This window comes from Schistocerca piceifrons, chromosome 5 (genome assembly GCF_021461385.2).
Source record: "Schistocerca piceifrons isolate TAMUIC-IGC-003096 chromosome 5, iqSchPice1.1, whole genome shotgun sequence".
NCBI lineage: Eukaryota > Metazoa > Arthropoda > Insecta > Orthoptera > Acrididae > Schistocerca > Schistocerca piceifrons.
Window position 1 is genome coordinate 144,024,464 of NC_060142.1, and position 20,903 is coordinate 144,045,366.

The 20,903-nt window shown below is 46.2% G+C and overlaps 1 protein-coding gene across 1 annotated transcript in view; it reads right to left on the reverse strand.

Annotated features, from left to right (window-relative positions):
- The window catches only part of LOC124798717 (protein grainyhead), a 217,372-nt gene that overhangs the window by 110,422 nt on the left and 86,047 nt on the right, over positions 1–20,903 (reverse strand). Inside the window, exon 4 of the mRNA XM_047262244.1 lies at positions 18,819–18,981. Coding sequence (XP_047118200.1) covers positions 18,819–18,981 — 163 coding nt within the window. The remainder of the gene's footprint in view (positions 1–18,818; positions 18,982–20,903) is intronic.

Below are 20,903 nucleotides of genomic sequence, written 5' to 3' on the forward strand. Positions count from 1 at the left end.
AAGTATGGAAGATAGGAAAGAGGATGTGACGGAAGTAAACCTGTGAGAGTGGATCATGAGTCATGCATGAGTAGATCAGGAGGTAAGAGCATTGCCTCCGAATGGCAAGGTTCTGGGTTCGATTGCCGATCTGGCACACAAGTTCAGCTTCCGGGAAGCTTCAATGATTTGGGGAAACTACACGTCTTTACTCTGCAGCATAATAGAGTTAGAGGCACATCACAGTACTGCTAGTGGGGTACGAGTGGCGTCTGATTTGCTGTGAGATGAACTAAGGACTGTTGCGAAATTGCACAGGGTGAGAATCGAAGTCACGACCTCCGTGCGGGACCATCGTAGACAGGCATTGTGCGCGCCCGTGCCAGGTTGGCGCAGTGACGTCATCTAGCTCCTTATACGGTGGAAGCAACGAATCGTCTGCTGAAACTTCGAACGTAACCTTCCTGGTTCTTCTGAGTTAAAGGTCGTCGCAAAATTGCACATTCGGGGGTTCGAAGCCGCGACGGCAGGCAGTGCCGGGCAGCGCGCGAGACAGTCGCACGCAGACGACACGGAGCGCCGATGGCGATGGGCAATTTAGATAGCGGCGGTGTTTGGGCAGCGCCGGCGTTATGGCGGTGTTTACGCGCTATAAAAGCGGCGGCCGGCGACCCTCCATCACGCATTGGCCACGGCTGTCGCGCCGTCCCTGAGCCCGTAATTGCGCCGTTGTCATTTCATTACCCGGCCCTCCGCTGCTGCCGGACGATGGCGGCGCCGGACCCCCGTCTTCATGTCATACGAGCGCTCGTGGGCGGCAGTTATCCCGAGGAAGGCAATGGGACTCCGCTGCAGTCCGTCACTCCACGTCCCTTCGTTTTCCTCATTATTCTGCATTAATGGGGAACAGCTTCCAGCGTAGACGTAAGACACGTTCTTCGTGGTGACAGTTATGTCAGAAATGACGTAGTTTACCGACACCAGCAGTGCAACATGGATGGAGGGAGGGAGGGAGGCAGACGGAGAGGGAGGGAGGCAGACGGAGAGGGAGGGAGGGAGGGAGGGAGGGAGGGAGGGAGGGAGGGAGGGAGAGAGAGAGACTAGGATTTAAAGTCAGTTCGAAGACGAGGTCATTAGAAAGTGGCCTAACATCCTACTGGACAAGGATTGGTCTGATATCGGGCGAGCCTTCTTCAAAAGAAGTAATAGTGGCATTCGCCTGAGGTTGTTGAGAACCACGAAAATCCGATGTTTGTGTAGCCGGAAGGTGAGTCGACACTAGCTCCTCTCGAATATGCATCCAGACACGAAACACACAAGTATGGTTTTTCAAACCTTCAAAGTATCTACAAAGTAAAGGGTTTCCTGGCGCTACTGCGCAACATCCTGCAGATTTAACTAGTACGAAACGAAAAACTGGACGAGACACATCTCCTTACTAATCAGCACAATCCGAAATTCCTTCATTGTATAGCAGCTTAACGTATAACATAAAAAGTGCACGCGAAAGGAACGTAATTGATTAATCAGATACGGTCAACAACACTGTCACATTGTCCACCGATGTCGCTGTTGTCCACCGGACAGTATCGTCGCGGGATAATGAAGAGGAAATTGCAGAACGCTGAAACTGTATTTCGACTTGGTATACCACGCAGTGACATTTCTTTTTAAAATGTCGGTGAACACTAGATAGTGTGGCAAAGAAAAGTATCCTAGATTACGCGATTACAAGGCTAGTGGTGAAGATCTGGAGCACGTCACGGTCTTTAAAAACTGAAATGTGACGGACATTTAAAATTGAGATTTGGTGATTATTAGAGACCCAGTAGCTCAGTTGCTCAAGGATTTGGAAGGAAATCGACCGTGGCGTTACTGTGAGGACCAACCAACAATTTTATTGAAAATACGGTGAACCTAAATCTGTATTAGCTGGACAGTGCTTTAATCACTGCACTACAAATGGATCCAAGTCAAATAACGACAGTGGCAGTGACTATTGTGTACCCCAAAGCTAACGACAAGGCTTTTATTATCTGTACCCACACAACACTATTACGACTGCTGATCTAATTGCAATTCTGGAAGGCCTGCTATTTGTACAGACGGCAACAGCACACACAATAGTCATAATCTCTGATGGCATGCCAGCCCTACAACTTATTACAAACAACCATAATAGTTGTACGAATAGCTGCAGCAAATGTCGAGTTTGTGTTTCGGGTGCAGCGGAACTGTCGCAACATCTTGATGGTATGGATGAAAGGCCATTCTCGGATACCTGGAAATGAATACGTAGATGTCCTAGCAAAGCAAGCATCTCTACATAGAGCTGTTAAATATTATCAACTCCCTCTCACCTATATGATACCCATATTCCGAAAGCAGTTGTCATCAGACTGGCAAGAGGAATGGTCGAGGAAGTCTAAAATTGAAAGCAGCCACTGTGCACTCATTGATTTCACGATTCCAAGAGTACCATGGTATAATAAAATATATACACCGAGGACCTTCAGGACATAGCGCGGCTGGAATTTAGTCATTGGAAGTACAACAGACACCTCTTTCGGTTCAACCTAAGCGCCAGAGAGGAAGAAGATAGAAACCATATCTAATTACAACGTCCTCGGAACACGTATCACATCAATTTCCTTACATGAAATCTTCGGGCGTTTGGTCAGCTGTTCCCAAAAAATGGTTCAAAAGGCTCTGAGCACTAAGGGACTTAACTTCTGAGGTCATCAGTCCCCTAGAACTTAGAACTACTTAAACCTAACTAACCTAAGGTCAACACACACACTCATGCCCGAGGCAGGATTCGAACCTGCGACCGTAGCAGTCGCGCGGTTCCAGACTGTAGCGCCTAGAACTGCTCGGCCACGGCGGCCGGCAGCTGTTCCCAAGCAGGCTCTAAACCTTGTCAGCATCCACTGATACAGAAATACACGAAATACTGGAAGAGTTGGTTAACAGAGCCAACATCCAGATATAGCTCAATACGCTGCTAATCTAATGGTTTTCATAATTAGAATGCCGGGGGAAGGCCAAAGCACAATTAACTGACGATATTTGCACTTGCTACTCAGCGGTATTTGGAAGGCTCAGCCTATAAATGTATGTCACTATGTTCCTCCTAGATGTATGTGTCTGAAGACTGGTGTATCTTTACACGTGGCTGTGATACCCAAATCTGGTCATTATATACTAATCTCGTGTTCTATCTACACGGTACTTATAGACTGCACAAATATTCAATTTTCTATCCGCAGCTTTTAAAACAATTCTGACAAGACATACAAAAGAGCATTTTATTGTTAATTTTGATACATAGTTATTAATATGGCTTGAAATGGGAAGATCCAAAATGTATACCAACGGTCTTATTTTTATTGCGTTACTAGTAGGATATTTATAACATAAATACCTCTGTGTATCTTCTGTTACAGTCTCATCTTGCTTATTTGTTTCAGTATACTGTGGATGTCAAGATTATGTCGCAATCTGTCCTTTGTTAAGCCTGTGTAGCTTCGTACCAGGTTACGACTTAAAGCAGTATATAACATGTACTGTGAGAACGAAACCAATCCTAGAATCATATTTCAAGTGTCGAGATAACTCTACCGGCATGTACCGAAAGCCACTAAATTAAAAAAAAAGTCATATCTCTACGTTGGTCAGTGTCAGGGGAGGAGATACATCAGATAGCTGTCGTCGTCACAGACTGTACTGCAAACGAAGCACTAAGCCAGTTGGTAGAGGATTCGATTAGGAAAGCGTTATCATTGAAAGGTTTATCTTGCGCAAGAGCTGCGAAATGTAATACTACAGACAGTGTATTTGTGAGGCCAGAGAAAGGGTGACAGCGGACTACAAGGATGGATAGATTAGATTGCATATACAGATGAGATGATCAGATCAGCGGAGAAAGAATGCACTGCAGCCTGCAGTTTCTTGGAAGATGCAGTCCCACGATTCATAACGGGAAATGACATCTGTCAGTTGCTAACTCAGTTGATGCAAGACCGCAGAAGTTCTGACAAAGCCCCCCGGTAATAGCAGTATCTTCAGCGGCAGGTAACTGGTCGTGAAGCTACATTGCGCAAAGATTATAACTTACTTTATTCACACGTGCAGAGACTCCTGCGCGCTAGGAACGGAAGACAGGAATAAATGCAATGGTGTGAAGCTACACACGTAAATATCCGAGACGCTGCAGGAATAAAACAAATCTCTTACTGACGTGCGAACAGCTTGCTGCTTGCCGCTTTCGGTTAACTTTAACTATAACTGTATGCGAGATATCGCACACGGTTACGTAGAGAAATATGATGGTGTAGCTTACAGAGATATGGTAGTCGTGAGTATTACGTGCGAAATGCTTGCTTGCTGTGTGGTGAGTTCAAGCAAATTATTGCACGGCAGGATTTCTTGATGCTGTGCGAGAAATGATATACGAGAAAATAAAATTTCTGCTAGCGGCGGCTGGAGGTCTCAGTTCGGCAACATTTCAACTATGTTGGGACTTTGAGTGCAGAAGTAAATCAGAGCGATTAATACGAGCAAGGCATATGTAGCGTCGTTCACAGAAATGCAAATGATGCGCGGTATCCGAGAAGGAGTTGTTTGAGCTACTGAATAAGTATGTTGTGGTGGATGAAAAGTACCGAAGTGATAGGACACGGTGAGAAGCGTTCACGGAAACGGAAAGTTTCATGTTTTCTGTCAGTGTGCTGTCTCTCTAGGTGTCATGGAAACTGTTTGTTGCCTCACACACGTACTTACATAAAAAATAGAGAAAATATCGTATTTTTATCGGTAAACGCAGCGACCCTTCGAAACATGCACACATCTCTGTCTCCAGAAGACATTTGAACTTTGAAGGTTTGGAAGAGCTGCCTTCACAGCTTAGGAACCTTCAATATAGTTTCCCACCGTGACAGGCGTATTTTCATGAAAGAATTGGCTACTCTAGTGTGTTACCTACGGAAACTTACGAAACATTGTAATAATTACATTGACAAACAAAATGTTCTACAGCTTACCCCCCACAGTACTTTATTTTCCTGAAACTGAGGTTTCGGGTTATTAGCCCGTTTCCTAACAAAAAAATATTCACTACCATCACCATCAACATCTTCGTCATCGTCGTCGACGTCTTCTATGTGACGTCATTTACTGCATTAGGCCGCATCAAACCTTCTGAGTACATTAAAGTTATGCGCACGATCAATATATCACAAAACATGTTAATGTAGTATAACTAACTAACTCCGTCCGAACAGGTCTTGGAAGGCCCAACGATACCGACCGGCCGCCGTGACATTCTCACACCACTGGATGCGGCTATGAAGGGGCATGTGGTCAGCACGCCGTCTCCCCGCCGTTTTGTCAGTTTACGAGACCGGAGCCGCTACTTCTCAGTCAAGTAGCTCCTCAGTTTGCCTCCCAAGGGCTGAGTGCACCCCGCTTGCCAACAGCGCTCGGCAGACCAGACTGTCACCCATCAAAGTGCTAGCCCAGCCCGACAGCGCTTAACTTTAGTGATCTGACGGAAACCGGTGTTAACACTGCGGCAAAGCCATTAGCGTAAATGTAGTATAGCCGTATTAAAATATTACCGATAGATTTGGTACTGATTTTGTTCTAAATGTCGAAACAGCTGTTTGATCATGATAGGTTTAATGGAGATATACATAATTTAATGGTCGTATTTGACTAAATAAAAGCCGAGAAGCGATTGCTATGCACGATTTCAGGCGGAGTTACGTATATAGGAATGCTGTTGATGGTTCAAATGGCTCTGAGCACTATGGGACTTAACTGCTGAGGTCATCAGTTCCCCACTTACACCTAATTAACCTAAGGACATTACACACATCCATGCCCGAGGCAGGATTCGAACCTGCGACCGTAGCAGTCGCGTGGTTCCAGACTGTAGCGCCTACAACCGCTCGGCCACGCCGGCCGGCGAATGCTGTTTAGCAAAAAACAATTTTATGGGAATAGTACAAGCGAATGTTTCATATTTTTTTCGTTGACTCTGGACACAAATACACCCAGGCCATTGTTACTGCTACAATGGGATTCCTGTTTTGGTATTTGTTCCTGGCATTTGTAGTTGAGAAACATGATAGCGGAAACTAGTGTTCATGTGCCAGAGTGGTTCTAAAATAAGCTAAGGAATGCATTAGATTGTATTAAAGACTCGAGCTACTAATGAATTTATTTAGTAATACTTTTGTTTCTGTCAGTTCCTTAAGCGTCACCTCAGCGGTCTGGGGGCTTGTGTTGTTGCTCATTGACAGGGAAATTGTGAGTTCGATACCCAGTGACCATAGGATTTTCTAGGATGGTGATGTATTAAAGGAAGTCACAAATAGCATTATGAGGGGGAAAAGCTTCTTCGATAGTTAAAAAGTGACCAAACACTCATGCCATCAAAGCAGCACCACGCTCTATGTGCCATGCGTCACTCATTTTCCACATGTTTTTCCTATAATTAATCCGCCTCCATAGCTGAGCGGTCAGTGGTATATGGAGGACCCAAGTTCGATTCCCGGTACTGCCAAGGATTATTCCTTGGTAGGAGGGCTGGTACAGAACGCACGCAGGCTCATGAGGCCAATTGAGGAGTTGCTTGACCCAATAGTAGCGGCTCCACGGTCAGTACAGTCTGCAACAACGAACAGGAGAGCGGTGTGCTGATCACATACCCCTCCATACCCATCCACATGAGGCCGCAAGGCAGGTATACATCCCTTGGGCCTTGACGACCGGGATGTGGAGTTTGTGGACTCCAATTGTTTGAGAAAGGTAGCTAAAGGACACATACGTTGCACAATAGGAAAAAAGGGATGACCAAGGGCTTAAGAGGATTGTATATAAATTGAGAGGAATCACTGCTGTCAGCTGCAGCAGGACGTTAGGCGGAATCATCGGCGACCAGTGAAAATGTTTACCGGAGCGAGATACGAACCCGGGACCTTCTGCTTACAAGGCAGGTGCGTGAACCACTGCACCTTTCGGGACACAGCGTTATCGCAACTGCACGTACCATCTCGGTGTCCCTCACGGCCGATCCACATTCTCCCATGTCCGAAAGAACAGACACGATGCATTCACGTAAAGGATTCAGAGGAGCAACACAAAGCCTTCGTTTCTTAGTGAACGCTTCCCTGTGGCCGACGAGCGGTACTACTTCTGTAGGTTTATATAATCTCTACACAGCACTCTACCCTTCAGGCTGTATAGCTGCTCCTTGCCCTTTTTTTTCTTCAGCGCTGTTGCCGAGCAACGGGTGCTGGACGCAAATTGATGGGGCAGTGCGGAGTCGCCGATTGAGGCGGTAAGCGCAGCACAGACATTACGCAAAGCAGAGCGCTTAACGAGTGCTAAGTGAGGGCGCCGGTGCCCTGGTGAGCAGAGTCGGCTCACGGCAGAGGCCGGCCTCCCGCAATTTCTGCCCGGAAATTAAAACCGCAGCCGTAATAGCGGAGCGCGCGGTCAGCGAACGGTGGACGCTGCGAGGGCAGAGCACCGTCCGTGTGCAAACACCGCTGCACGAGTTCGCCTGAACTAGCGAGTGGGCCTTCTTCTCAAGCCAGTGCAACATCCTGTTATTTGGTTCGCAGGTCAGCATTTATCGCTGCATCCTATTGGGCAACCCGAGTCTTGTCTAAAAGGTGTGCTCGGAATCGGAGAGATCGCGGTATTGAATCTCGGTCGGACCACGGAAATTTTCAATCTGCCTTTAATTTAGCCTTCACCTCTTAACGCTCTGAACAGTTGCCACGAACGACACATAGTTCGGATTCCACGTTAAAGTGTAAGCCCCCTTTGGGTAAGTAGGGTCATGCAAGTCGCAGAAGTGGCGTCCATTTGAAACACTTGAACCCGACCATTAAGCTCCACTAGGCAACTATCGCCACATTGCTCTGCTCTCAATAAACTGTCAATCAAGGCGCTGTGATACAATGCCTGAATACCGTAAGGCATACAGCATAAAAGTTTTCATTAAAAATTTCGACCAACGGTATCGTAAAGAAAATAGTACGGTGGGTCGTACTTGTAAACTGCTGACCAGAGTAATGTACACAAGAAACAAAGAAAAACATACTGCACGAAGATCAGTTTAGTAATAGACTCCGTAGTCGAGTTCGCTAATGCAAGCTGCAGTGCCACATGGTTCGAAGATAAGCCGGTTCGATTCCTGGTGGCGGATGAATTTTTCACTGCCAATATTTCGCTGGCAAGGGGAGGACCAGTGGTGGTGTAAAGCTTCCGACCACCAGTCTTCTCGTCAGTGTTCTAGATTAAATTCCAAACCTCGCTTCAGTGCGTTGTAAAGTGGGGGCATCTGACTCATCCGTTCATCGAATGAGGATGTAAAGCTCGACGGCCTCCTAGGTGCTATTCGAGAGAAGTAGGGCACGATCCGCCACCGGGTTATACTCTCTTCCTTCTTTCATCACCACCACCACCACCACCACCACCACCACCACCACCACCACCACCACCATCATCATCATCATCATCACTGAACAACACAACGCGACACTATATTACACACGTATCCATTACACTCACCTACACTCTACAAACACACATACGTCACTACACTTAGATAGCCGCAAGGAAAGAGCCAACGTGCGCGGAGAAAGAACGCTCTTTGCGACAGGCGGCTGAGTCCACCCCGTGGGATATCCCAACCAACAGTGCTATACAGCATTTACATTTTTATCAGTATAGTCTGAGGGCGGGAAATGGTACTACACAATTCAGACTATTCACTTGGCAATGGAAGGCAGATAAAGTAAAAATAAAGGTGTCTTTCTAGTTGCTGTGGATGTGGAGAGAGATTTCGACAGTCGGAGGTAGGCTAATATTTGTGCAGCCTTTAGAAGACTGGGACTTACGTGCAGACTGGCAAATAACTTACATCATCTACAAAGCGCAAGAATCTGGGGCACAGAGGTTTTATGCATATACTGAGCGGATGGCCAGCAATCTCTAGAATGTAATAAGTTTTGTATATCATCTATAAAATGTTGTTCTTTTGACATGTGTCGAAACTAACCAACTCATTTCTCATTTACACAAAAAAGGTAACATTTAGAGCCTTGCCTGCACCCCCCCCCCCCCCCCCCCCCAATCCCTCCTGAAAGAATTTCTGCGGCGGCCGTGACTGGGCTTAGGGGTAAACAAAGTAAAGGCGGAGGTATTGAAGATTAGAAGAGGTTGGAATAAATAACGACTTGATTCACATCAAAGCCGGGAAAGACACGGTAGTGGAAGAAGCAGGAAGATGTGACAACTAGATTGGCAAAGGCAGAAAAAGCTTGGTCCAATACCAGATTAGTATCAGATACTGAAACATAAATTAAGAAGAAGGTTTTGGAAGTGTACATCTGGAGCTCAGGCCACAGCAAATCCAACAACGAAGTAATTGGAAATATGTTAAAAATTAAGTGGGCACGTAAGGTACACAATGAACTCCAAAGAATAGGTGAAGACATAAGTATGTGGTAGACTCTTACGGCGTTCAGGTACGGTTAAGTTGGCGCTAGAAGGAATGGTAGAGGTAGATAAGTACTACAATAGGCAAAGAAAAGTTATAGAAAATACTGAATGCACAACTAAGGGAAAAATATGAGGGTAGTATAAAACCAGAAAGACTGAAGAGATAAAAAAGAAAGCGTAAGATGGAAACAATGAATTTTTACCAACGTGTATGAAGCTGATGCAATGACTGAACATTTGTCACAAATCGTGGATGCAAGCGCCTGTGCATTGCGACCGGGATAGCTAACTACCTTTTCGAGCTGCTAACGCCAGTAATCACTCATTAACAAATCTCACAGCGGGAGGGGGGGGGGGGGGGGGAGAGGGCACTGAATCTATTTTCTTCGCTACTCACTGAATGAATTCAGGAGGGGAGACGGTATTGAAGTCATGCGCCTACAACACGCGGTAACAAGCGTACCTTTTCGGTGTGCGAAATCTGATGTGCAGCATTCCACGGACCAATTAAGTGCTAATAGGCGGGCGTGCTGGGCGAGAATGCGGAAAAAGGCACTCGGCAGAGTCTAGCGCGCCGTAAAGTACCTCCCCCCTTCGCCCCCCCCCCCCCTCCTCCCCGGGTCTACTGACGTGGGTACCGCGACTGACTCACTCACGGTCGCGGGGCGCTACATACTCTTACGTCACTCTATGAGTCGTCGTTTAGTATTTAGAGGGAGAAATATTTTGTATCAGCTCAGTCGACAGTGATGCATTTATCATTCCGTAGGACACCACAACAACTTTATATTCGCCCTCTTTTGTATCAGCTCTGGCTGACTAAGGGCTAGATTATGCATATTCATTTACTTGAGTACCTGTTTGCTATCGGCTGTTTGGTCATGAGCATTCATTTTATGATTAACATTTTTCAAAGTGCGCACAGTATTCGAGTTAACCACAATTAATTACGTTCTTTCGTCCATTTATTCTCGTATGAAGTATATCATAGCTTACTACCTTGGTAAATCGCATCTACGCTACTTTCATTGCCCTAAAGCGGTATCTATCGCTCTTGTTTTGAAGACGATAAGATTGAGATCTACTGGCGTACAAAAATGTAAGCGACGACGATTTGGTGTAAGAAAACAAATGCAACGACGGTTTATTGGAGATGTAGCACAGTACAGAATGCGAAAGAACTGTTGGTGTCATTTCAAAGAAATCATCCAACAATTCACTTTAATCGTGTTAGATCACATTTAATCTGGGTGGCCGTAGGGGATTTTGCACTTCGTTCCACGAATGCGAGTACAGCGTCTTAAACACTAAGGTTCCTCGTTCGGCAAATAGTTGGAGAGTTTTTAGAGACACTGTAATAGCTCCACACGATATGCACGTAACTATATTAAAAAAAATGGTTCAAATGGCTCTGAGCACTATGGGACTTAACATCTGAGGTCATCAGTCCCCTAGAACTTAGAACTACTTAAACCTAACTAAGCTAAGAATATCACACACATCCATACCTGAGGCAGGATTCGAACCTGCGACCGTAGCGGTCTCGCGGTTCCAGACTGAAGCTCCTAAAACCGCACGGCCACACCGGCCGGCTAACAATATTTTCAAACTGTCCCCTTTATCAGTGTTGGATCTCTGTTGTAAAGGTTACACAAACATTCAGAGCATTCAGTGATATCGGATTACGAATGTCAGTTCTAAAAGAATTGGTGATACACAATTTCGATTCTCTCAAAACTGAGAGATGTATTTGTGGAGAATTAGTTATGAAACTTGATTTCATATTCGTGGGGACTTCATATCGTCTCACGCGAAGACCACTGCGCAACAATAGTAGCACTTTGTTAGGAGTGAGTACATGTTCCAGGATTCCGCGAGACAAAGTTCTGCTGCGGTACTGATAACACGTGAATCATAGTGTGCAAACTGAAATGGCGCGGCAACTGCAAACGTAGTCCAAGCTTGAAATCGGCTGGACAATACGCTTCTTGTGCGTAAAACGTCTAAACTACAAACAGATTCACAGTGAAATTGTAGAAGTATATGGATCTAACGCAATGTCGCGTACAGGCGTAATGAAATGATGCCCACAATAATTTCACCAAGGATGCAAAAAAGTGGGCGATGCTGATCAGGAAGGAAGGCCACTGACATTCGCAACAGACGACACGACAATGTTAACACAATCGAGGAACCGATTCGCAGCAATCACAGATCTTTTCCAACAATGTCCGCCCACGTAACTGAAGAAGAAAAAGTGATCAGCACAGCTGAACACCATGCGGAGGACCTAAGTTCTGTTCCCGGGCGGGTCAGAGATTTTATCCGCTCGGGCACTGGATGTTATGTTGTCATAATCATTTCATCATCATCGACAAGCAAGTCGACTTGCGATAGGCCGCCGAACAACTTCAGATGGAGGCCGTCGGCCAAAAGCGACATACGATCATTTCCTTTCATTATTTTCGACGATGAGAGTGTTCAGCGAACACCAGTTCCCGAATGGCTCTGTGACCAAGCAGCGGATTTCTATCGCCGAGGGACTCAACGAATGGTAGAGCTTTGGACAACATGGTTGTGGAGATGAAGCAGCGATTAGTATGATTAATCAATTACTCAAAAACAGTCTTAATCGCATTCATTATTATCATACCGCCAACCGGTTTCAACCCCACGTAGGGGCCATCTTCTGGGCGTTTACACCATTGGTCGACTGCTGGTGGTGCCACTCCTGCCTACATAACGGCAGGAAACTATCAAACTATCAATAGTTTCCTGCCGTTATGTAGACAGGAGTGACACCACCAGCAGTCGACCACTGGTATAAACGCCCAGAAGTTGACCCCTACGTCGGGTTGAAACCGGTTGGCGGTAAAGTAATAATAAATACGATGAAGACTGTTTTTGAATAATTGAATGGTAGAGCGTTCAGACCGTCGTTTGCAGAGACCTGGTGATTATGTTGAAAGATAGAGTAGTGTATCTACGCCACTATGAAGTGTAACGCAGCATTCAGTAAAAAAAAAATATTGTTCTCTCATAAGAATGTGTAGCTTCCTTTTTGAAGTACCCTCACATCTACCGACAACCAACACTCATACATAACAGCGATGATATTTTGTTTGTGGGGCTCTCAATTGCGCGGTTATCAGCGTCCGTACAAACTCCCAGTCCTTTCATGTCCAGCCTCGCCTTTTTCACGAATGAGGATGAAATGATGAGGACAACACAAACACCCAAATCCCCGGTGAAGAAAATCCCCGCCCCGACCGGGAATCGAATCCGGGCTCCGTGATCCAGAGACAGCAACGCTAGCTAGTAGATCACGAGCAGCGGACACACACACTGATTTATGTGCGCTTGCGGACGGAGACAGATGTGTGATTTACTACTGTTGGCAAGTAACGGCGCTAAATCTCAAGCGAGTAACTATCAACTACGGCGCGAAAAGCTTGGCAGGGCTTTAAAAGCGGTAACTGCAATATTCGCCACATGATGCACTGTAGGAGTCCGAAGCAATGGCACGGTCTGTGTCGCGGCTCGAAATACGCCGCCGTTGCGGTTCCTATGAAAACCTCGGCCATCTGTTACTCGAGCTCGCAGCTTCATACCTATTTTGGTGTTTCAATAGCCAGCTTTTTGCTAAAAGCACGAAAAGCTCGAAAATATATTACGCTGACATCTGCACCTAGGAGACAAAAAAATATGGATGGAAAATGTGAACAAATGGGCAAATTTCTTGAGCAAGGGACATGAAATAACTTGTAGAATTTATCACTCTTTCAGGCAGAGAGCTCTCTGGCGTTTATGATGCAGTGGGAAACGTAGCGAGAAAGGTCAGCCGTCCGCGGAGCGGCGGCTAAGAAATTGGGGGAGGGGGGGGGGGGGGGAGGGACCGTGATATACTGCCGGGAGCTCGGGCGCTTCGGTGAAATTTTAACTGCCGCCTTTTTGTGCGCTTCGCTCCGAGACGGTTAGCACGGGATAGGCAGTGCTCGATAGTGAGGTAGCCGGCGAAACCAGAAGGCAGCAATGATCAGGAATCCAATAGAGGCCGTTTCTTTCGAGAAAGTAGTCGCTTGCTCGAAGTATGATCGACTCACTAGCATCACAAATGCCTCGTCACGGAAGGGAAGCAGGCAGTATTTTTCGAAATAGCACATCCTTGACAGGTTTAAAAATCTGAAGCCTCCGGACAAAGGCGAGTAGTTTTCTTCAATTCTTGTCGTACCTACTGTAATAGAGATATTCATCCACGTTTTTTTGTTTTGTTTCTCATCTGTCGAAAACGATTTGGGTAAAGCACGGAGTATAATAATACGTCTTGCAGTAGGGTAAATTGGTAAAGAGTTCTCTTAACTGGGTGAAATCAACCCATTTAAGAATTTCCTGTTTGGGTAGCTGTGTTCCGTCATACGCTTCCTTGGAATAACAAGCTGAATTTATTTGAAAATACAAATCTGCAGCAAGGCGAGAAATTCCACGTCGGCCAGTGAAATCTGAATTACTCGAAAGCTGGACACCGAGAGGAGAACGAAATACCACTGGAAAACAAATCAAAACTCCTACTTTTACAACTAGGCGCTACGCCACTTCAAGAAATAAGGATTATCAATTTGAGGGTCGAAAGGCTCTAACAATCTGGTGCTGTCAATCGCAGCGCTGCAGACAGAGCTGCGCAAACTTTCACCATTACACGCTCTAAATACTTCGCTAAGAAAAACTCGATCTGCCCATACCTTTACCTGCTAAGTGATTGTTCGCGAATTGGGACGTAATTAGTGCCTTACGCAAGAATACGAAGCGGTTACCCGTTATTGTGTATCATCATGTCACTAATTATTAACTTAAGAATAGTGTTATAGGTAAAGACACAAACAACAACAAAAAAATATCGTATCTGTGTGATACCAGAGACAGTGCCGAACTCAACGAGAATGAACAAAATACATAGATAGTAAAAAGGGAGCACTTGCAATGTACGTTAAAATGTTCTCGCGGCCGCGAAACAGTTAGTGCTAAGTGCACGCATTAAGTTCGCGATTAGGCGACAGGCGACCGATGGTAGTGCTGTTATAGGCAAACAGACGGGCTTCGCAGTTCTCTTAATTACAGGTTCAGGGTTCTTTCCTGTACACGTCAGCGCGTTATCAGGCTAACGACCAATGATACGTAGAGAGTAGCAGCGAGTACACGGCAATTATTCAACGAGCGCTTTTTCTCCTCCAGCCGGAGATAGTGCTGAGCGGGTGTGGTGTCAATGGAACTAACAACAAGCTCAAACATTTTTATGGTGACAGCTACGTATGTTTGTTTTCTCGTATTTTTGATTAGCGACTACGTACCAGTTTGGAGCTGTTTCAACGACGCTCAAGGGAACCGGAACAGGACACTCCGTTGTCCCGGAATCCAAAGTGGCCTTGCACCTACCAGAATAATAAGTTATTCCTCAGATGTCGTAGGCGAAGGGGGCAGTCTTGGACTTTTCTGATCCTGTTTCTCTGCTCGAAGCACGCACTGGATGACATGAAATGGCTTTGCATGATGACCAACGAGCTATAGTATTATCGCACACTATGGACAACCTTGTTTTTGTGTTCGGGTCCCATAATGTCATTTCACCCTAGATGTCAACGGAATAGAACAGAAAGAACGGCGACAGCACCTTCAAATAGTGATGCATTCACCAGATGCGATGTCGTCACGTTGCTGCGCTTCGCCCAATACCGAACAGTAAAGGTTGTGCGATTCCATCCAAGATAGAAAAAATCGAAATATATTATCTGTATTAAGGAATTGGCAGTGGTAACGTTTATTAATAGCCAAACAAAAATTGATAAGAGAGGTTCTTTTTTGTCTTATATATCGTGCTCTTTTCCTTTTTTAGTAGCAAATCTCACGAAAAACATCAGTACTTCTTTCCACAAATAAAGCTACTGTTCTTTCTTTTTCCTGGCCTTTATCCCGTATCGTCACGGGGTCCACATATTAATTATTGGATTTGGAAATATTAATCGCCTCCATTTCCACCCAAGGACGGAATTTATGTACAATAACTGTGTGCGTATAGTGTTATCCACGTGCGAATTTTTTCTAAATGTTTGCGAACCGTGTGACAATGGCGGGGCGTGGGCATCCGCCCGATATTCACCAATTCGGATGCGGAAAACCGCCTAAAAATCACTTCCAGTACAGTCTACACACCAGTCCTTCCGTTAATCGACGCCAAACCGGTGTGCCTCGCCGAATCTGGATGCAGTGCGCTATTGCTCTCGGCTATCCGGGCTGGTCAGTAAAGCTAACTTTGGTACTGTTAAAAAGACTACTCTATGAAAATTATTTCATTAGTTTTTTTTTCTTTGGGTGGGTATTGTGAAACACAAATCATTTTTTCGCTTTCAGATATCCAGCGTTTCTTGTGAAAGAGCAGTCATTGGAGGAATATCCAAGTTACATGAATAATTGGGGTTTAAGGAATGGAAAGGAAACGGAAGAGGAAAGAGACAGGGAGAAAATACTGACTTGCAGCCGCTCAGGGCATTGCAGCAATGCAATGCAAGGAGGCATCAAGGGATCACATATTTATCATTGGAGGGCAGCGTGGAGGGTAAAAATCGTAGAGGAAGACCAAGAGATGAATACACTAAACAGATTCAGAAGGATGTAGGTTGCAGTAAGTACTGGGAGATGAAGAAGCTTGCACAGGATAGAGTAGCATGGAGAGCTGCATCAAACCAGTCTCTGGACTGAAGACCACAACAACAACAACAGTTTCAGTGCGGGTGCTCAATCAACATCCGAACTCTTACGGGAATCAAAAATCCGCGAGTATGGGGCTAATGGGCGGGGAGTTGGCAATATGTTTCTGATGGAAAGCGTGTCCGGGTGGCTCAGGCCGTTAACGCAACCGTTCTAAAGAAGCGGAGGTTCCGGTTTCGAGTCTCGGTCCAGCAAAAATTTTCAATTCTTGTCATTGCATTGGCGCAGTACCCTGAGCATCTGGTAGTCATTATTTCCTTCCTATCTTTTTCCCCATCCAGTTTCCTTTCCATTCCAGTCACCCCAGTTATTCACGTACATGTGCCAGCCGCTTCATCGCGAGTCTCGTGTCTGTAATATTTCCTTCCTATCTTTGTCCCCATCCAGTTTCCTTTCCATTCCAGTCACCCCAGTTATTCACGTACATGTGCCAGCCGCTTCATCGCGAGTCTCGTGTCTGTAATATTTCCTTCCTATCTTTTTCCCCATCCAGTTTCCGGGTCGGAACAGTAATTCGCAGATGGGGCTTCGTACGCCAGAGGCTGTATTTTCGGGTTACCTTCTCTTGCAATGTGACGGACAAAACTCCGACGTTCGGGAGACGAGCGTAGTAGGCAGAGCACTCGCAGAGCCGCACGAAGCGCGCCGAGCTAGCTCCTCGGACCGGTGCCTGATAAGGCGGCCAGATACGACGCTGGAAACGCCGCGCGACCAATCAATTACCCCTCCCGGCCGGCGGTGCACTCCTCGCGAAAGATAACATTGTCCGCGAGTCCGGGCTCCACCTCGCCGCTTCGCCCCCGCCTTTACTCACCGCAGCGCCGCGTTCCCCGGCGAGCATCAAGATCGAAATTATAGAAATCTCCCGCGGGCGGCTGAGTGCTGTTTTACATAAGTAATAAGCAATCGTGAGAAAATGCAGGCGCGACTGAGATTGCTGATCCGGCGGCCCGCCGTAATTGATTCTACTGCGCGTGCGTACTCGTACGCACGTTTCACGGCGATCCTTTTGTGTGTGTATGTGTGTGTGTGCGCGCGCACGCCACATGGCCAGCCGAGAAAGGCGTCAATTATAGACGCGCTGTTCTGAATGGATACCGCCCAATGGGCATGCGCGAGCCGTTTATGGCCGAGGCTCCTTTCACCCGTTGGGGAAATTCTCTGTCGTTCCCCGTGTCTCCCTCCCCCTTTCTTTTTCCACGCCCCTCTCCGCCCACTCACGGGGAGTCCGGCGAGGTCCTTGGATCCTCGCCAGGTCTGGCTCCGTCCGTCTACTGCCGCGCCCGCGACAATTATAATTAATTGCATTTAATTTCCTGTTGCGTCATACCCCGCATCGGAACGGACCGTTTATTTCTTGCCCCTCTTTTCCTTTTTTTAAATTTGGCTTCTACGTCTCTTGCAAATCGTCACCAGTACGGCGCAATTTCCTGCGTAAATTTCTATCGATGAAAAAAGCCAGACAGTTATCGCTCGGCCATGTAGAACGGAATGGAGTTGGGGGAAGTAATTAAACGTTTGGACCGGTCTGCTTTAATGTCCAGGTATGCACTGCTGTTGAGCAGTTGTTTTGTCGAACTGCGTTGACCATGTATTATCTGGCGCAAAGAAAACTCGCTAGACGCGACTTGTAATTCGAAATTATCTTGCACTGTGTCCGAGAACCATGAATTTCATTATTTGGCATACACCTGTTTTCCAAGTAAACGTAACGTTTCTTTTACCTGATTGACAAAAATGTTATTTTATAGCATAGTTGACTTTATTGCCATTTTTGCATTTCAGACTCACCACAAAATCTCCAGTTTGAATTTATTTCACTCTTGCGATTTAGTGTCATTATATTCGTTTGTGTATGCCAACGAAAGTACGAAAACGAGTGAATCTGAAACCTTCTCGGTAACCACGTAACGTAAGAGTAATATAAACTAATTTGTAAGTCTTGGTGGTCTGAACAAGAAAGTGGCAGTCCAATTTGTATCCTGGAATAATATCTGCAACTGTTCATCTCTCTCACCTCTATAAAAGCTTTGTGTGAATGACAAACACGAAGCCACACCATCGATCGAAATCCACGTCCAACGGATGAGTCAATTTTCTCCCCATCTCCCCCCGATTCTTGAAATATATGTTATGGTATGCAAGGAGAAAAGTTTAGCGTACTTCCTATACACCATGTCTTGTACACAAACAATGTGACCATAATAAGGTGAAGATGATGATTATTTCAAGTTTCATTTTGGATATGAACAATGAACGCTTTAGATTTAATATGCTCGTGACATAGGACTGATCATAATATCAACAGCGTGCTGTCCATTAATAAAAAAGAAAAAAATTTAGACATTTTCTTGTCAGAAATGAGCCTTCCAGTCTTTAAAAGAGGTGAGTACGAAAACAATTAGCCGCTGTATATTTTATTTAGGGGCATGTCTCTTTCTGTGTGGATTGCAAGAAGATCCGGTGACAGTATGCCGTATGCTGGGAGAAGTAGGCTAGTAATAGTAATTTCGCCAGGCAGCAGGGGCTGAAGGAGGAGATAAAAAGCAGCAGTAACTCACCTTAACGGTCTGACTTTTGAGCGGCTTGTCGGGGTCCGGAATGTACTCGAGCGTGATGCCGTAGAACTGGCCCTTATTGATGTAACTTATGCGGTCGTCCTCCCGCCTCTGGCTCGTCGATATCGGCGTCTCCAGGTGGTACTTGAAGCCGCACGGGGAGAATCTGCGTTTCAGAACATCACAGTCATTGTACAAGTAAAACAATAGGCCTCGTACTGAGTAAAAAAAAACAAAAAAAACAAAGCTATAATTATGAAAAAAGGCTTAGACACACTCTACTTCAGGCACAATTAGTAACTGAATACATAAACGAAATCCTGTTCTGATGAAGTCACCCTTAGAGGTGACGAAACCTGGTCAAGGTATATAGAAAACCTATGCAACCGGTTGGCTGATTTTTACATATTTTTCAAACTACATGAGTGTCTTTTCTATCAGCACGACACCGCCTGCAGCACTTCTTCTGGGCCCTCGACCACTTCGAGTGGACCCTAGACGATTGAAAAATCGTGAATTGGTCACATGAGTCCCGATTTCAGTTGCTAGGAGTCGATGGCAGGGTTCGAATGTAGCGCAGACTCCACGAAGCCATGGGCTCAGGTTGTCAACGAGGCACTGTGCAAGCTGGTGGTGGCTCCTTAATGGTGGGCGTTGTGTTTACATGAAATGAACTACGGTCCAACAGAACCGATTAGTTACTGTAAATGGTTATGTTCGGCCACATGGAGATCATTTTCTGTCATTGATGGACTTCACGTTCCCAAACAACGATGGAATTTTTATTGATGACAATGCGTGATGTCAGCAGGCCACAACTGTTCGCGACTGGTTTGAAGTACATCCTGGACAGTTTGAGCGGATGATTTGTCCAGGCAGATCGCCTGACATGGATGCCATTAAACATTTATAGGTCATAACAGCTATAAAGGAAGCATGGTTGAATATTTCTGCAAGGGACTTCCAACGACTTGTTGAGTCCATGCCACGTCGGTTTGCTGCCCTACGCCGAACGAAAGAAGGCTCGACACGATATTATGAAGTCTAGCATGATTTTTTCCAGCTCAGTGTACATCCTTGTCTTTCAGCTGGTAGGAGCCGATGGCAGGGTTTGAATGTGGCGCAGACACCACGAAGCTATGGACTCAGGTTGTAAACGAGGCACTGTGCAAGCTAGTGGTGGCTCCTTAATGGTGGGCGCTGTGTTTACATGAAATGAAGTACGGTCCAACAGAACCCATTAGTTACTGTAAATGGTTATGTTCGGCCACTTGGAGATCATTTTCTGTCACTGATGGAGTTCACGTTCCCAAACAACGATGGAATTTTTGTGGATGAAAATGCTCCCTGTCACCGGGCCACAACTGTTCGCGACTGGTTTGAAGGACATTCTGGAAAGTTTAAGCGAATGATTTGTCCTGGCAAGTCGCCTGACACGGATCCCATCAAACGTTTATAGGACATAACCGAGAGGTCAGTTCGTGCAGAAAATCCTCTACCGGCATCACTTTGCAATTTCAATCAGCTATAAAGGAAGCATGGTTCAATATTTCTGCAAGGGACTTCCAATGACTGGTTGAGTCCATGCCACGTCGGTTTGCTGCTCTACGCCGAACGAAAGAAGGCTCGACACAAGGTATTATGAGATATAGCATAACTTTCGTCAGTTCAGTGTACACCCTTGTCTTACACCATTTCTAATCCGAGGACAGCATTCTCGGTTTTTCACTCAGTTAGCAGTACGGTTCAATGAAAAAAAAAAAAAAAAACCGACGTCGCACGATGTTAGACACAGACATTCCTGTCGCCAGCGACACACATCGCGTCTTCGACCGGAGCGCGCACAGTGCGACGAGCGGCGGTGGCGACTCGGCCGGCGTAAAAACGGCGACGGCGACGGCGGCGGCGGCAGCGCGTCCGCCGTGGCGCGGCGGCAGTCCGCGCGCGTCGCGGCGGTTCCGCTTTAGGGCGGCGCGGACACCGGCCGGCGCACGCGGCGCGACTCCCTTGCGCTCATTTTGCCCTTTCGCGTCTCGACGCCGCCGTCCGGCCGGCGAGCCTCCCTCGCTTTTTTGCGCCTCGCGACTA